Here is a 17,079-nt window from a genome sequence, read left to right as displayed (position 1 = left end):
AGGGCCTAAATGGGTTGCCGTAGAGCCGGGGCAGGTGGGCAGGGCCACCCGCGATTTCCACTACCAGTTCGGGTGAACCGGTCCCAACTGGCAAACTACCACCTCTGGTGTTACTATTTTAACAACTGCAGTGATTCCCTTAACAACTGTGGCAAGAAAGGTCGTCAAATGGGGTCAAGCTCACTTAACAAATGTCTCGCTTAGCAACAAAAATGTTGAGCTCTATTGTGGCCGTAAATTGAGGACTACCTGTAAACGTGATTTACCGGCAAAAGAACGAGAGTGAGGGAGGCTATAGTGCAAGTTGCAGCAGGTGGCCAGCTGATCATCATGCATGCATGCATGCCAGAAACCAGAAGTCTAGCTGGCTGGCGCCCATCCACCCGCTGGAAACCGGAAGTGCATTTCCCAGCACGCACATGCCCCCTGGGCACTTCCTCTTCCGGGTCGCGTCCCAGATGAGCATGCATGTGTGCGAAATGCATGTGCCGCGGGCTCCCTTTTTGGCACTCAGTGCCGAAAAGGTTCACCATCACTACCCTATGAGCTCATCCATATTCCCTTTTCTTTAAGCCAGAAACATTTCAAGGACATATACGCTGATGTTATCTCCTTACGAATGCTGGTTAAGGATTGCTGTTAATTAAAAAAAGGGGGGAAAGGAAAGATTCATCATTCCAAAGCAGGATGCCTTGGTCCTTTCCCAGGTTCCCTAAACTGGCTTTTGAAAAATTATTCTCCCGCCCGGTAGTATTTTATTTCTACCCCTGCCAACACTTACCGCCAAATGACATCATAAACAGGATCTAGACAGACGCCAAACCCCTGAAGGTCTTCCTGTTCAGAATCATTAAACGTCTTACAACTTCCGTCAACTTTGTTTATCAAAAGACACTTGAACGGAGGGGGCTCCGATATGGAAGCTGGAATCAAGCCTAAGAAACACATCAGCGAAAGTCAGACATTGGGCCATTTATTTGGTCTCTTAAATGACCAAGTCATATTAAGGATAATATTCACTGCATTGACCTGAGCTGAAGTTAAGAAGTTTCCCCTATCCTAAAGATAATAAGAAGGGGGTGGGGAGTTATGATAGGCGCACACATATATTCCTATATTCTCCTCTTGGCAACTCAGCCTGCAGACATAGGTGGCCACGCTCCAACAAAAGGCAAGGCCAACCCCACCCACCCCAGTGGTCATCTAATAAATGATGGGTTTTGTGTGTTAAGAGTGTGTACGGGCGGCCTTCGAATTAACTGCCTGGACCAGACCCTGTAATTTTCTTGGCAATGTTGTTCAGAAGCGGCTTTTCTGGCCTCCTCCTTGGACTGAGCCATAAAGAACAGCCAAGGTCATCCAGCTGGCTTTGTTTCTAAGGAAAGATTGGAATCGTGGTCTTGATTTCCAGCCTGATGCCTCTAACCATTACATCAACTGGCTATCCTGACTAAAATTATTGCATGTCAAAAGTTAGGCTTCCCTAATATAAGTTTAAGTGTGTACCTCTCCTCTCCCTCCTCTTCTCTCCCTCATCTCCATCCTCTCCTCTCCCTCCTTCCTCTGCTTTCCTTCACCTCCTGTCCTCTCCCCTCCCCTCCTTTCTCTCTCTCCTCTCCTCCCCCCCTCTCCCCTCCCTTCCCCTTTCCTTTCCTCAGATACAGGCCAAATTTTTGTGATGGAAGAACTCCCATTTTGCAGAAAAATCCATCTACATGAGGAGCTATAGCTAGAGACTCTCTCGCACAGACAACGTAGGAAGGGCAACATGACTGTGCCCCATAACCCTGAAGGGAGGGCAGCAAAAGATTCTCATTCATTCATTCCTGTCAGGTCCATCTGCACATCCCACCCACAGCTCACTTCTAACTGCTGATGCAGCTTTGCAAGGCAACCTGGTTCTTCCTTCCCATCCATCATGCACCCCCTCTGGGCTCCCCAATTAACAAGTAATGATTTTGAGTCCCTTCTTAGAGGAAATTAACACATCAGCTAGAAATCCGTGGTTCCCCTGAGCTGCTGCAGCAGCTAACAAGCTTCTTGCCTATGATATGCCGACTGGCGAAAATCTCCGATGTTGCAAGGACATGAGAGTTGATAAGAGCTTCGTCAATCCGAAGGAACGTCTGATCCCCACTGGCTCCCACCCAGGTGGCCTTGCGTCCAAACTTGGAGCCCACGTTAGGTACCGCTGCTGGCTTGGCGTTCCAGTATGGAATGTCCAGGATGGGTCTGCCAAGTTGCCCTTTCTGAAAGGGCAAATTGGGAAGGGGAAAAAAAAGAGTAGAAAATGAAACATTACAAGACGCTCAAGTGGTAGAACAGAAATTCTCAGCTTTGTCAGCTGTGGCCCTTGCAAAAGTTCCATTAAAAACCATCTTATCAACTGTTGTCTAGCTTCTGCCGTTTTAATATCAATGATCCTATGACAAATAACTTGTGAGCCTATAGTATTAATTATTAGTAAAGGTAAAGGTTCCCCTTGTACATATGTGCTAGCCGTTCCCGACTCTAAGGGGCGGTGCTCATCTCTGTTTCAAAACCGAAGACATCTCCGTGGTCATGTGGCCAGCATGACTAAATGCCAAAGGCGCTCGGAATGCTGTTACCTTCCCACCAAAGGTGGTTCCTATTTTTCTACTTGCACTTTTACATGCTTTCGATCTGCTAGGTTGGTAGAAGCTGGGGCAAGTAATGGGAGCTCACTCCGTTACACGGCACTAGGGATTCGAACCGCCGAACTGCCGACCTTTCTGATCGACATGCTCAGCGTCTTAGCTACCGCGTTCCTTCATTATTAGTATTCAATTGTAATTCTTCTGGTTGGGGATTGTTAAGAGTTAGAGTCCCAAGGTCAAAAAGACTAGAAGTGAATCTGGCTTTGGCTGATAATGGGCTGTGGACTCATTTCTAATTGAAAAATTATGTCTTGAATCTTTCCAGTTTTAAACATTGATAACAATCTTAAATTTAACACTGTCCCACCCCCAAGATAGTTAAGTTTCTCTAAAGATGGAAAACGTTCTGCATTAAGGAATTGGTTTGGACAAGGAAAGTCATTTTAAGGAAAAGGGCTTACAGAGAAACTTCCAAAGGTAAAGACTTGTCCATCCATCAACAGAACAGCTGTGTGGTTGCTGCCTGCGCTGACCTGGGTGCTGGGTCCTGGTAAGGCTTGGACTAGAGTGGGACACCCCCTAAATTAAAAACAAAAATAGCAAGCATAAATTCATCCATTCTTGGGTACCAATGCACAGCAGGAAACTAGTCAAACCTGAAATGACACAATTCGAATAACTAATGATCTCTTCGATTTGGGGAGCAGGACAAGGGAGGCACGTAAACTATGCAAAAAGTGAATGGATCATAACTCAATATTTGAACAGTTTAAATGTTTTTTTCTTGATAAGCAGGTGTCCACTCCTGGTGGATCTTCTGAGTTGACCTCCAAAATGCTAAGTGGGGCCAGATCTTGAAGAGCTGGGATTGGGAATGTGTAGGATTACCAGGTTTCCAAATGGGAAATGGATGATCTGGTCACGTAATGACTCGCTTAATGACATCACTTAGCAACTGAAATTCAGTCCCAATTGTGGCTGCAAATTGCCAACCTGTATAAAAGTTAAAATATCTATGGTAGTAACAGTGATGAAGACGATAACGTAAAGATCATGACCAGACCATCAGACTCTAGCCGTCTTGTCCTAACCAATTAATAGGGGGTAACGATAATCCAGAAAAAGAGCAGCGCAGTGGCCTAGAGGTAAAGTCTCCCACTCGGGAGATTGAGAGTTCAATCCCAGGTAATGGCAAATGTTTCTCTATCAGAGAAAATATCTGCTACTAACTCCCTGTAGGTGTCAGGAAGGGCATGCAGCCAGTAAATGCTCAGTTTGATCTAGTCTATCCTGAATTATGGAATTACAGGATCGTAAAAAGGGAGTTTCAATGACAATCCAGAAACAGAATAATGTGACAGCACCGAAATCTTAAAGGTTTTATTCTGCAAATAATATAAATCCAAGCAAATCCCCCCACCATTAAAATTTTCATATTTATAGTAGAAGACTGACATACCTAGAATTCACATCTCCGTGCCCAAGCTGCCCGTGCTGGCCATATCCAAAAGTGTAAACATCCCCATTCTCCATTAGAACAACTAGAGAATAAAATGGGAAATCAGTGACTATCCTGGTTAACCAAGCTTCACATCATGAATTCATTATTGCAAAGAATGATCTGAGTCTCTGATATATAAATATATTCAAGTGAATAAAATTGTCTTCCAGGACAGCTACTACCCAAGTCCTGGCCATTTGGACTCTGGAGCTACCTATGACTCTAGGCCAGTGGTTCCCAAACTTGCTCTGCTGGCTGGAGAATTTTGGGAGTTGAAGTCCACAAGTCTTAAAGTTGCCAAGTTTGGGAACCACTGCTCTAGGCGCACGTGCAAGCCACCCTTTTTACGCACTTATAGACACAAAGGCTTGCACACTTGTGCCATCCCACCAGGTTTCAAATGCTTCTCTGACAAAAGTTCAGAATTTTTTTTTTTAATTCCTAGATCAATCTGATAGAAAGACTCTACCTGAGTGATGAAATCCACAGCTAACTTGTATTGCTCGAAGATCGCAATCGAAGTGGACAGTCCCTGGAGGGTAGGTGGTGATTTTGCTGGCATCTTTCTCACTCCTATCTCCACTTCCATCTACAAATGTAAGACAATGAAAATCTCTCCCATTCTTGTCTCTCAATTAGCTTTACACTTTGTAGCATCAAATCTCATGGTGAGAAGAGGCAAATCCTAATGTCCTAACTAGAATAAACAGGCAATGGAGCACATGGATGTTGTCACTGTTAACTATGAAAAATAACTGCATCTCAGATTTTTCAGATTACAGTGATAAATCAGAAAATTATATGAGTGTTATGTTAGCAAGCCATATTTCCATCATCCATTCAGACATTAAAAACCTGTTATATAGTCATTATTTTTTTAAAATACCATATTGATTAGGTATGCATATACAATACTCAATGCAAATAATAACAACAAACCACAGAAGTCCTGGTTTCTCTTCAAGTAAAAAGTGCTTAATGTTTTTAGCGGTATTTAAGACAATACAGGATTTACTGTGTTGTTTTAACAAAACAGTAAATACATTTCTTCAAAAATGTATCTGAATATCCAAATGATAAGAATAAGCTCTAAAGTTTGTTACAAAGTGGATTGAGGATCTCAAAAGGTTGCCTGATTGGATTAAAACCTGAATATGATTGAAAAGAAAATACACTGGATCGATGTTCCATTATCATCTTTGGGGCAAATTTTGAAACAGATTCTTTCTGTTCTTTCCCATTAAGTTTCTCAAAGGACACGGATAAAATCTAATAACACAAAATTTAATAACTGGAGTGAGGTAGGGTGGGGGAATGAAAGGACCCCAAATGTCTAACCTCTCCCTTCCTCCAGTCTGTGCCTTCTGTTCACACGTTGCCTCTTCTCTTCTTGTCTCAGCTGCAGATGTTCTTCAAGGTTAACGCCGGGCACAGGGACAGCTGCGTCATACAAAGGGAAACCCGTCAACGTACACTATACCTGTGCTTTCCACACCTGACTAAATTAGCCCAAGTTAGGTAAAAGGAGTCTTTCTTTGGGTGAAGACAGTGAGGAAAATCCTCAGGGACGACTCACACCCTGGTTGGCACTTCTTTAACCTCCTACCATCGGGAAGGAGATATAGAAGCATAGCCAGCCGCACAAACAGGCTGAAGAACAGTTTTTATCCGTGGGCTGTCTGACTCCTGAATGCGAAATAACATCATAACTACCGTATTTTTCAGAGTATAAGATGCACCAAGGTTTTGAAGAGGCAAATTTTAAAAAACAAGTTTTTGCACTCTGCAAACCTCCCAAAAATGCCCCCCTCCCCTTAAAGGGCATGAATAACCCTTAGGAGGCTTGTAGAGTGTTCCTGGAGAGGGGGGCAAAAACAGCAAAAAACGGTCTGTTTTTTACGAAAACAGGCCCATTTTTTGTCAAAAAAAGGCATTAGGAAGCCTATAGAATGCTCCTGGGGACTGGGGGGAACACAATTGAGCAAAAAAACGCCTGTTTTTTGCTCATTTCCGCCTTCCCCAGCCCCTAGGAGCTCTCTGAAAGCTTCCTAGAGGCTATGCACGGTGGTTTTGGTGAAGGGGGCGGGGTTTCTAGAGGCAAAAAAATGCTGTATTCAGTATGTAAGACACACCCAGATTTTCAGCCTCTTTTTTGAGGGGAAAAAGGTATGTCTTATACTCCCAAAAATATGGTATGTAGTACGATGGACATGCAGGGCTGGTGCAGCGTGCAACATGTTCACATTGGTGAAATAGGGTTATGTGGTTGTTAATATGATTTATTGGGTTAGGGATTTTCTATCTTCACTGTGAGTTGTATTGTGTTAGGGTGGTGCACTAAGGGAGGCTCAGCCAATCTCACTGTACACACGTGCACTGACAATAAAGGTGTGAATTGGAATCTAATGCTCCATCACCAAGGAGACACTTACCGTATTTTTCAGACTATAAGACGCACTGGTGTATAAGATGCACCAAGATTTTGAAGAGGTAAGTAAGAGAAAAAGGTTTTTGCCTTCCCTCAGCTCCCAGCAGCATTCTGCAGGCTTCAGCAGGGCTGGGGTAAGGCAAAAAGTCTCAGTTTTGGGGGGAAACGGCCAGTTTTTCACAAAAATGGGATGCGAGAACGGGGCTTCGGAAGGCCAAAAATGGCTGTATTTGGTGTATAAAACGCACCAACATTTCCATGCTCTTTTAAGGGGGGGGAAGGTGCGTCTTGTACTCTGAAAAATACGGTAAATAAGGGCTTTCTGTTAGATGGATCTAGATCATGAAGGAAACTTTTGGGAAGCAGTGCTGTGTATGGTAATACCCTCCCTCTTCTCACAAAGGTGCCCCTCAGTATATTATTATTTATTTTATTTTATTATTCTATTATTTTTATATTATTTTATATTACATTATTTTATATTACATTACATTAATATTGTATTTTTTGACTGCCCATCTTACCACAAGGTAACTATGGGTGCTTTACAGTGTTAAAAAAATAAAATATTGCACAACCGATACACAATAAAGAAGATAAAATACTCAACCCTAACTAAAAGATGAAGGCAGGACCTGTTCAGATAAAGGGGTGAGCTACGACTTAGATCTGAAGATATTGGGGTGCTTTCCCTTTCCCCAGTTAGATATTGTTGCTGCTTTACAGTAGAAATGTTAAATGATTACTTGAAGAAAAATATATTTGGGGCATTTAGAACAAAATGCTGTAGAAGGGATCAACCTGTGAGACCTGGGCACCATCTTTTACATTGGGCCTTCAGGCCTGCCCCATTTTCTACTGTGGGGAAATGGGAAGGGGGATTGCATGGCATATGGGTGATTTATTGTCAAAATAACATTCTTTTCTCAGGGAGTCAAGGACAACTTGCCCTGCAGCTGCGATGGTGTGACTGGGAGGCATCTTCAGTTTTGGACGGTGCCTGATTGGGCCATGGGATGGACATGTGGGTGCTGGGCAGGGACTTGAACTTTCGTCTGGGTGGGGAAAACCTGGAAACTTTCAGATTCGGGTTTTCCCATATGTGCCAATATGACATTTCTAATAAAATGGAACTTTGAGGAAACTCAAGCAATAGCAATAGCAATAGCAGTTAGACTTATATACCGCTTCATAGGGCTTTCAGCCCTCTCTAAGCGGTTTACAGAGTCAGCATATTGCCCCCAACAACAATCCGGGTCCTCATTTTACCCACCTCGGAAGGATGGAAGGCTGAGTCAACCCTGAGCCGGTGAGATTTGAACAGCCGAACTGCAGAACTGCAATCAGCTGAAGTAGCCTGCAGTGCTGCATTTAACCACTGCGCCACCTCGGCTCTTCAAGCCTCGGAGTCTTCTTTCGTTGGGGGTCTTACTTGGAACCCTGACACAACCTGTCTGTTTTTCTCTTTCCCCTCAAGCACTGAAGGAAATTGTATCCCACCATTTTGCATTCAAATTGGGGTGGCCCCATCTTGGGGTCCAGGAACTTTCCAAAGAGTGAATTGAAGAATTGGAGCTTTCCCTTGACTTAATTTATTTATATATATTTCATATTTCTTAATACCTTCCTCTGGTACCTTACTAAGAGTAAAAAGAAGATTACCGAACAGTGACCCCCAGAAGAATCCCAAGATCTTTAATGAGAGACGATTTCCGAGCATTGTATTTGTGCATTTACTAAGTGGGAGAGGATGACACAAAAAAATCCTTGACTGATGAAGCCAATGGTGTAAGTAGGCAAGATTTCATTTTTCTTAGGAAAACCCTTTTTGAACCACCCAAAGTTTTTTCACCACTGGATGATTTGGCAAAAGCCACCCTAGTTCCCAGTTGCGCTTGCTTACCCAGCAAGAGGTCCAGAGGGATCATCTCTTTGACCGCATCGAGGATTCCCCGTTGGCGGGCTTCCTGCCCGTCCAGCTCTCTGGCACAGGCTTTGCAACAGCCACACACAGCACAGCCGGACTCCCCCGAGCCACAGCCACAGATCCTGTAGGAGCAAAAGGCCTCGTTTCTATTATGAGCCGGGCAGAGATCAAAGGGAAGTGGAAAACAGCGGCTTAGGGGATCCGAGAGAACCCCATTAAAGCCATAACAAATCTGAGCTTCATCAGGCATCCGTTTGAAGAGCTCTCTCCCCCTCAACTCCACCAACTCTGTTTCTAGGCCACTGAGCCAGCCTTGTCCGGAGACGTTTCTGGGGTCATGTAGTCAGTATGACAACATGCCGCAGCGGAAGGGGTGCAATGAATCACAGAGCTCCATTACCTTATCATCAAGGGGTACCTATTTTTCTACTTGCATTGTCATGCCTTCCGACAGCTAGGTTGGCAGGAGCTGGGGCAAGTGACGGGAGCTCACTCCGTCAAGGGGTGGTAGGGCTCGAACCGGTGGAGTGCAAACCTTCTCCAGTGTCTTTTAAGCCACTGAGCCACCGCGCCTCTCCCAAAAGAACATCAACCAAAAGAACAAAACCCTCACAGTATTGCTTCTTCAAAGACATTGAAGCCTGCAAACTCAGGAAACCACTTGCAAGATCTGATACGGACTTTATTATGTAACCAAGCCCTGGAAGCCTGACAAAGCGATGCGTCACTAGCATAATTTTGCCAGGCTTCCCCGTTGCCTTCAGAAATGGCTGATGTTCTGTAGAATCCCAACATTCTCTGGTAATGTTCCTGTGCCATCTTCTGTACCCCAAGGTGAGTTAAGCCTCCTCCGAGAACATGGCAGAATGGTGCCCCTTTCCCCTGACGACTTAATTTTTGGAAAGCACATCGGAGTTAATCACCTTGAAGTTCTCTTTCATTTCACTGGACAGCCAAATAATCTACTAGCTCTGGGTTTTTTCCTGAACGGGCTCCAAAACCACTGAACTTCGATGCTGCATCTGAATCCAAGTATGGATTTATCACTCGGGCTCTGGGAAGAGCTTAAAACTCTTCAACTTAGAACATTAATGGTTGCCTGAATGAATTATATCCTATTCTAAATATATCCATCCCTACTTAGTTGAAGTAGGGTCCGTAAAGCTTTTGGGCGCATGCCCTGTCTCTGGGAAAGAGCCCTAATTATGACTAATCCATCTATGCATGACAGTTCCTCATCTGTTGTAGATAAGGAAAACAACCACTAAATGAGCCATTTATAACCAAGAATAAATTATTATGAATTATTATAAAGTAACATAGGAGAAATATCAAAGGTTGCTTGTAAAATATTCTTCAGCCACAAGACAGGCTCATGTTCTGACCCACCTCCCCAAACAAGACAAACACCTCTGTATTTAAATCAATGAACCCTTTATTAGGAGGACCAGTAGCCCCATCCAAAAAGTTTCTCTCTCAACCCGGGCTAACAGGTCTGTCTGGCAGGGAGATGAATAGTTGACTGCCACACCTATTCATCTCCACCCCCTGCCTTTTATCCCCCGAGGTAGGGTGGAAATGCACTAGCAGCAGTGGCACTTCTGTCCCAAGGATCGGCCCACAGATTTCCAGTGCTCTCCTCTCCTCTGCCTTCTGTGCATCACACAGTGGACCCAGCTGTTTCTTCTCTTCCTCATCAGCCACCTCTAGACCTGGGAGCTATTGACTCTCCATCTGAGGGCTGATGGGCGGCCCCAGCACTGCCTCTGTCTCTATCTTGGACATCTACATTCCCTCTCCCCCCTCTCTTGATTCGGTTGCTGGAGGGACTGGAGGCCAACAGGCCACCACAGCCCATTACCAAGAACAGACACAAGATCTTCTGTTTTTCTTTAGCAAATGGCCAATGAAGTCTCTGTCAGAGCTTCTAAATGTCTGCTGGTGCTTCTTCTTCAGAAGGAATGAGGTGAGGCTTGTTCCTACAAGCCTTCACAAGCCACCAAACTAGGGCTAAGAAAGGATAGGGCAGCTTGCACAAGCAGCTTATACTGAAAGTTACGCACCCATAAGAAAAACCAAGCTTAACTTTTGTACGGTTGCTATTAACCACATCTTCCAAAGATGCTTTTCCAGAAAGGCAACTGTGTTTTGTTTTGTTTTTCTCCCTTGAAAATGTGTCGCTTCTCAACCAAGAAGCTTCTTCAGTTCTGGATTAGAAGCTTCTTCAGAACGGAATGAAACATTTTTTTCAAAGGAAAAAAAAAACCAAGAAAGTCCAACTGCTTTTTGGAAAAGCACCTTTAGAAGTTCCATAACCTGGATGTTGAGAATCTCTACAGGCATATAAAAACATCTGAGATTATTTGACAGATACCTCTTCCAAATATTTGTTCAAGGGATTGATGGGTACCCCAACGAGGAGGACCAAAAAGAGAAGGTGCCCCTGTGGTCGCAATCGCCTCTACTTACCCTCCTGGCACCCGGTCAGGTCGGCCGCTGCTGACACAGCTGGCTCCGTAGCCCGTGCAGTCTCCACACACGGTGCACACCATGCACTGCTCCAATTTCCACTTGTGCATTCCTGGCAGGCACATCATGGATTTCTCCTCTTTCTCGTCCAGCTCCTCTTCTAAGTCTTCATCCATTGCTGTGGCCATGTTCTCAACGCCAAAGCCTCCTCAAGAGAAGAGAGACTCAACTAGATCCCATCCATCCAGACCGTCATGCAAAGACAGTGCATTCCATTTTAGCAGATGCAGAAAAATCATCTATGCTCACTGGAAAAGATCTAATGGGAGCAATCTTTTCCCTGGGCCCCAACACCTCAATGTCTGAGATTTCATGTAAAAAATGTAGGAAATATGGCTTCTTCCAACAATTTGCTGTATTAAACCTTGATTTGATCTTAACCAGTGGTGGGTTGCAGGCGGTACGCCCCGGTACGGGCGTGCCGGAGCCAGCCCGGAGCACCAGATACCGTTCCAGTACAATACTCCGGAGGGCCTGCCCGCCCGCCCGCCCTCCTCACCGTGTTTTAAAGCTGTCGGCACTTCCGTGCATGCGCATGGCGCATACAGCACCTGCGCGACATTCCGCTGAGCAGCTGGAGCGTCACAGAGGTTTGCGGAAGCGTTGTTTCCAGCTACAACGCACACGCGCACTGCGAGCGTCAATGTGGGTGACGCCGGGGCCATTCCAACCGTACTGGTTGGAATGGAATCCGGAACCCACCACTGATCTTAACCCAAATTGCGGCAAATATAATTTATCTAATTGGTACATGTCTAAACCAAGGTCATATAAGGACTCATTCTGGATTTAGCAGGCTCATGGAGTGTGGTTTGCACATCACATTACATTGAGAACTTCTGCACAGGAGACAAATTCCTCGTGTGTCTAAACACTATTCTATTTCTCTTATTTCCATTATTCCTAGCCCTGTCCTCTCCTTTCTAATTTCTCTCCTTTTCTTCTCCATTTCCATCTCCTCCCCTCTCTTATCCCAGTAAGCATGAAATTTGGCATTGCAACTCCAGGAAGGACTCTGAGTTATATTCTCAACTGCATTAATATGTGCAAGTACACTATAGAAAAGGAAAAATATCCATTAACTGGAGGTCTGTTAAAAAGCAAAATCGTTAAACAATTTGGGACACGATCCTTCTTCACCATTAATGCCACAAGACAGGGAAGAGGAGAAATGGAGGCAGCACTGACCTTTACCCCCATGGCTCATGGCGCCGGTGTCTCGCCCACACTGGCCTTTGTTATTCACCCCAAAGGTCCACACTTCTCCGTTCTTCATTAGCACGCAAGTGTGAGCTTTGCCCATGGCGACTTGTGTGGCGAAGTGGCCTTTCAAGTCAGTTATTAAGCCTGTAAAATGAACACACATTGGAAGAGTCAAAAATGTTTTTTTCCCTAATTCTACAGGGCCCACATATACCTAGCTGTTTAAAGTTACTGACTGTTCTGACCTAGGCTTCCCAAGAGCATGAAGCGAACTCCTGGTCCCGATAAAAACCCCTTTTTACTATGACTTCTGCTCATTCATATCCAGCAAAGTCTTTTAAGGGAGGATTTACAGTCACAGACCTTATCTGGTTTGGAGAGCTGTTTTGCCGATATAGGAGTCTCGGAGAGTTACAAACCAATTAAGCAAACTAATTGTCTCCTGCAAACTCCACTCCTCTTTCACTCCTATTTCCTCTGGGAGAGGCCGTTCATCATCCACCTGTGGCCTTACTGCCAAGTCGACCCTGTTCTTTAGCTGTTCCCTTTGTCTGGCAACTCTGTGCATGCGCACACTGGGAACAGGCTCCAGCTGTTCATCTGCCTCACTGATGTCTGACTCTGAAAGCAGCTGATAACTGGCATACGGCTCTGGCCCCATCTCCGCCTCCAAAACAGAGCCCTCATCAGAGCCTTCTCCAGACTCCACGGCTGGCCCATGTTCCTCCTCAACCTCCTCATTGTTCGAATCTGGCGGGCCACAACACTGACATCACAGATTAGAAAGTTGACAAGTGTTAGTATTAAAAGCTACCTTGAAGACAGCACACTTTGCAACATTTTATGTGGTTCTAGTAGGAAAATTCCCACTGTGTTGGTTTTGGATTATTTTAGCAGAATAAAAGTAAAGATAAAGATTTCTCCTCTTTGGTCATGTCCAACTCCAGGGAGAGGTGCTCATCTCCATTTCTTAGCCAAGAGAGCCAGCATTGTCCAAAGACATTTCCGTGGTCATATAGCCAGCATAAGTATACACCGAGGCACACAGAACGCTGTTACCTTCCCACCAAAGTGGTACCTATTTATTTACTCACATCTGCATGTTTTCAAACTGCTAGGTGGGCAGGAGATGAGGCAAGGAATGGGAGCTCACCCCATTGTGCAGCGCTTGGGTCTCCAACACGGGCTCTCAGTTTTCAAACTGACAAGCTCAGTGTCTTTAACCACAGTAATTATTTATTTTCATTATAGCCTCGGTGGCGCAGTGGTTAGAGTGCAGTACTGCAGGCTATTTCTGCTGACTGCTGGCTGCCTGCAATTTGGCAGTCCAAATCTGACTAGGCTCAAGGTTGATTTAGCCTTCCATCCTTCCAAGGTGGGAAAAATGAGCACCCAGATTATTGGGAACAAACCACTTAGAGAGGGCTGTAAAGCACTGTGAAGCAGTATAGAAGTCTAAGTGCTATAAATGCTATTGCCAAAGCAAGTAGAAAGCAACAGTACAAACGCTTATGGGGTATCTAGTGAAAGGTAACTGCAGAGAGCATTCTAACCCCAACTTCTGAACATCTGCTTGAATGGCCAATGTCACAGATTGACTGTTTCCTTTTTGCCATGTCCATCATATTACATGCTTGAAGACAGCAAAAATGTCAACTTACTTGTATTATCGGAGTAAATAGCATCTTTCCCAAACATGTACAGTTCTCCGTCTTTGGAAACGACTGAACTACTTCCATTATTGCACGCGGTGTACACTACAATCTTTCCTTCCATTTTGATGATTTTTTTTGGCTTATAAGGTTTAGATTGCCGCCTGCTTTTGGCTTTAAAGAGAAAAGTGACAACAGTAAAGCCGGTACATTTTATCACGAAAATAAGCACATTTACCGCAGCATATCTGAACTTGTGACTGCTTCTGGGTATTAAGTAACACTATGGCCAGAAGAAGTAAAAGAATAAACAAAGTGCTAGATAACTCTTGACACCTTTTTCACTAGTATTTCTGTCCATTTTTTTTTTTATTAAAATTCTTTTGATTTGTTCACAATCAAAAGAATAGAGTCGTGAGGTTGAGCAACATGGATCCTTTTTAAATATATATATAGAAAAGTCATAAAGCAGGGATATCTAATCAGGATACCCCAATTAAACGTCCCTCTACAAACTATAGGGATGTGGAATAGAATAAAATAGAATGGAGTGGAGTGGGGGGGGTGAGATGGGGTGAGACTGGGGGATTCGGCTGGGGGGTAGGGTGGAATGAGAATAGAATATAATAGAATAGGCTGGGCTGGGCTGGGCTGAAAATAGAATAGAATAGAATGAGTAATTTGTGCACTCATCACTAGTGCAACATTCAAATATACAAATGCCTGCACAATCTAGCATTACTCCATTCCATGTCCACTTGAGCCAAGTAGAATTTTCTTAAAATTAGAGTGGGGTTTGATAGGGTAAAAAAAACCATTCATTCGAGAAGTAACTGGTGTCTGACAGCATCCTTTATTCAGATATGCACACATACACACACACACAAACACACACACAGTATATATGTCTAGAACTCCATTTCTGCTACCTTCATTTTCATTTAAAATAGGCAGCATCTGCATAGTAATTCACACACAGAGACCACATCCAAACTACGAGGACCCCTCCCCCAACGTACTTGATTCTCCATCTTCCCCTTTACTAGCCGAGCCTGTGAAAAATACGCTGCCATCTTCGGCCACAAGTAAAGCATGGGAGCCGTCGTGCCCCACCGAGAACTGAACAATCTTTGGAGACTTGGTGATGGGCAGCTCCACCCATTTCCCTGCCGAAGGTCCGCCTTGCTTGATTCCAAGGCTCTGGTATTTGCCAGTGTAATAAATCTGGGGAAAGAGGTGAGAGAGGGAAGACCGAAGAATCACACTGGCACACCGAGAGGCTGATCAGTTCTCCAAAACAGACTTTGCTTTGATTTACAGGTGGGCCCTTGACATACCACCATTCATTGTAACCAGCGCTGGAAAAAAAGGGACTTTACGATCATTTTTCGCACTTATGACTGTACTGCAGCCTTCCCAGGGTTCTGTGATCACAAGATTCAGATGCTTGGCAACTGGCATGTACTTTATGACAGTTTCAGTGCCACATTATCCTGTTTTGTGACACTTCTGAGAAGCAACGTTAATGGGGAAACCGGATTCACTTTCACAAATGGGTTGCTAACTTAAAAACGGCAGCGATTCACTTAACAAATGTGGCAAGAAAAGTTGTACAACTGGACCAAAATCACTTAACAAATATCTCACTTAGCAATATAAAACCTGGGTTCAATTGTGGTCATTAAGTCGACGACTACCTGTATAACTTGCCCAGCTGGCTTCTGACAGGAAGAGTCAATAGGGGGAGCCAGCTTCACTTAATGTCCACGATTCACTTAACAATGGTGGCAAAAAAGTCATAAAAAGGAGGCAAAACTCACTTTGATGCCACCTGGCTTAGCAACCAAAATTTTGGACTCAATTGTGGTCATAAGTCGAGGACTATCTGCCTATCAGTCTGATTTGCGTCCCTTTAATGTGGCACCAGAAATGAACATTTCACGTCAAAGCACAGTCCAAAGGACACTGTTCGGTTCTAATATTATGTCTAATTCTCTGTCGAAAATGTTTTTCAATACCTTCCCACTAGCAGTTCTCATTAGTGCAAATTCTCTTCCAGCGCCAAGAACAGCTGACTCTTCATCAAACCCTGTACCTAGGACAAAAAAAATCAATAATTAAAGTCATGTTAGCATTCAATTTAGATGCAATACTATGCTGGAAGCATTTGAACACAGAGAGAGAAGATTATTTTTCCCCTTTTATTATAATTTCCTAAATCGTGATACACTGCGCTCTTACGGTGCAGAATTCAGTGCAACAATATTTATGGGATATGATTGTAAACTGTGGACATTTAGAAGTCTTAAACTTGAAAATTAGGGGTGGGGGGAGATTTCTTTCACTAGCATTTCAGGACACCAATATTGCAAACGTAACATTATGGTAAAGTCTAATTAAGCCACAGCAGAAAGTCTGAAAAATCTATGAGCAGCAGGATGTTTACATGGCTCACTATGCTTTCCTTATGCAATTAATTACATTCTACCAGGAAAACAGGAGCCCATAAAAATAATCAATGGCTGGTAAAACATGGAAAAATCAGCACCATTACCAACTGTGCAATTTCTGAAGATTTGTTTTTTGCATAGCAATATGTCTGTTTCCCATTTTATTTCATTTTTACATAAAGTGCACATGCTCCAGGACAAAAATGGACTGAATGCACTGTTGTGTTTTAAAATATGCAGCTCTTGGGTTTGTTTTCTATTTTAGGAAACTAATGTTTACTGCAAGTATAAACTGCTCCATTTTTTATAATCTCCTTCTGGAACTTTGACAGAGAGAAATAGGTAGGCAGGCAGGCAGGCAGGCAGGCGGATAGATGAAAATAGAATAGAATAAAATAGAATAGAATAGAATAGGAGTTGGGAGGAACTTTGGAGGTCTTCTAGTCCAATCCCCTACCTAGGCAGCAAACCCTACACCACTTCAGACAAATGGCTATCCAACATCTTCTCAGTGTTGGAGCATTCACAACTTCTGGAGGAAAGATGTTTCACTGAAAGATAGATAGATAGATAGATAGATAGATAGATAGATAGATAGATAGATAGATAGATAGATAGATAGATAGATAGATAGATAGATAGATAGATAGGAGAGAGATGATAGTTAGATGATAGCCAGGCAGTAGATAGATGACAGGCAGGGAGGCAAGTAGATACATACAGAGAGAGAGAGAGAGATGATAGTAAGATAGATCATAGATAGATAGATAG

The 17,079-nt window shown here is 43.8% G+C and overlaps 1 protein-coding gene across 13 annotated transcripts in view; it reads right to left on the bottom strand.

Annotated features, from left to right (window-relative positions):
* The window catches only part of MYCBP2 (MYC binding protein 2), a 149,426-nt gene that overhangs the window by 105,463 nt on the left and 26,884 nt on the right, over window positions 1-17,079 (bottom strand). For 9 of the 13 annotated variants that reach the window (XM_032226680.1, XM_032226682.1, XM_032226684.1 and 6 more), the window contains exons 11-22: window positions 15,877-15,953; window positions 14,878-15,082; window positions 13,868-14,032; window positions 12,192-12,350; window positions 10,944-11,151; window positions 8,451-8,596; window positions 5,458-5,559; window positions 4,589-4,708; window positions 4,078-4,159; window positions 3,080-3,197; window positions 2,045-2,249; window positions 782-935 (exon numbers count right to left, since the gene is read on the bottom strand). In XM_032226680.1, the coding sequence (XP_032082571.1) occupies window positions 782-935; window positions 2,045-2,249; window positions 3,080-3,197; window positions 4,078-4,159; window positions 4,589-4,708; window positions 5,458-5,559; window positions 8,451-8,596; window positions 10,944-11,151; window positions 12,192-12,350; window positions 13,868-14,032; window positions 14,878-15,082; window positions 15,877-15,953 (1,741 nt within the window). The remainder of the gene's footprint in view (window positions 1-781; window positions 936-2,044; window positions 2,250-3,079; window positions 3,198-4,077; window positions 4,160-4,588; window positions 4,709-5,457; window positions 5,560-8,450; window positions 8,597-10,943; window positions 11,152-12,191; window positions 12,351-13,867; window positions 14,033-14,877; window positions 15,083-15,876; window positions 15,954-17,079) is intronic. The other 4 variants (XM_032226681.1, XM_032226691.1, XM_032226692.1 and 1 more) reach the window with 1 other exon arrangement.

This window comes from Thamnophis elegans, chromosome 11 (assembly GCF_009769535.1).
Source record: "Thamnophis elegans isolate rThaEle1 chromosome 11, rThaEle1.pri, whole genome shotgun sequence".
Taxonomy (NCBI): Eukaryota; Metazoa; Chordata; class Lepidosauria; order Squamata; family Colubridae; genus Thamnophis; species Thamnophis elegans.
The sequence above is the reverse complement of the archived record's forward strand: the minus strand, read 5'-3'. Positions and strand labels throughout refer to the sequence as shown.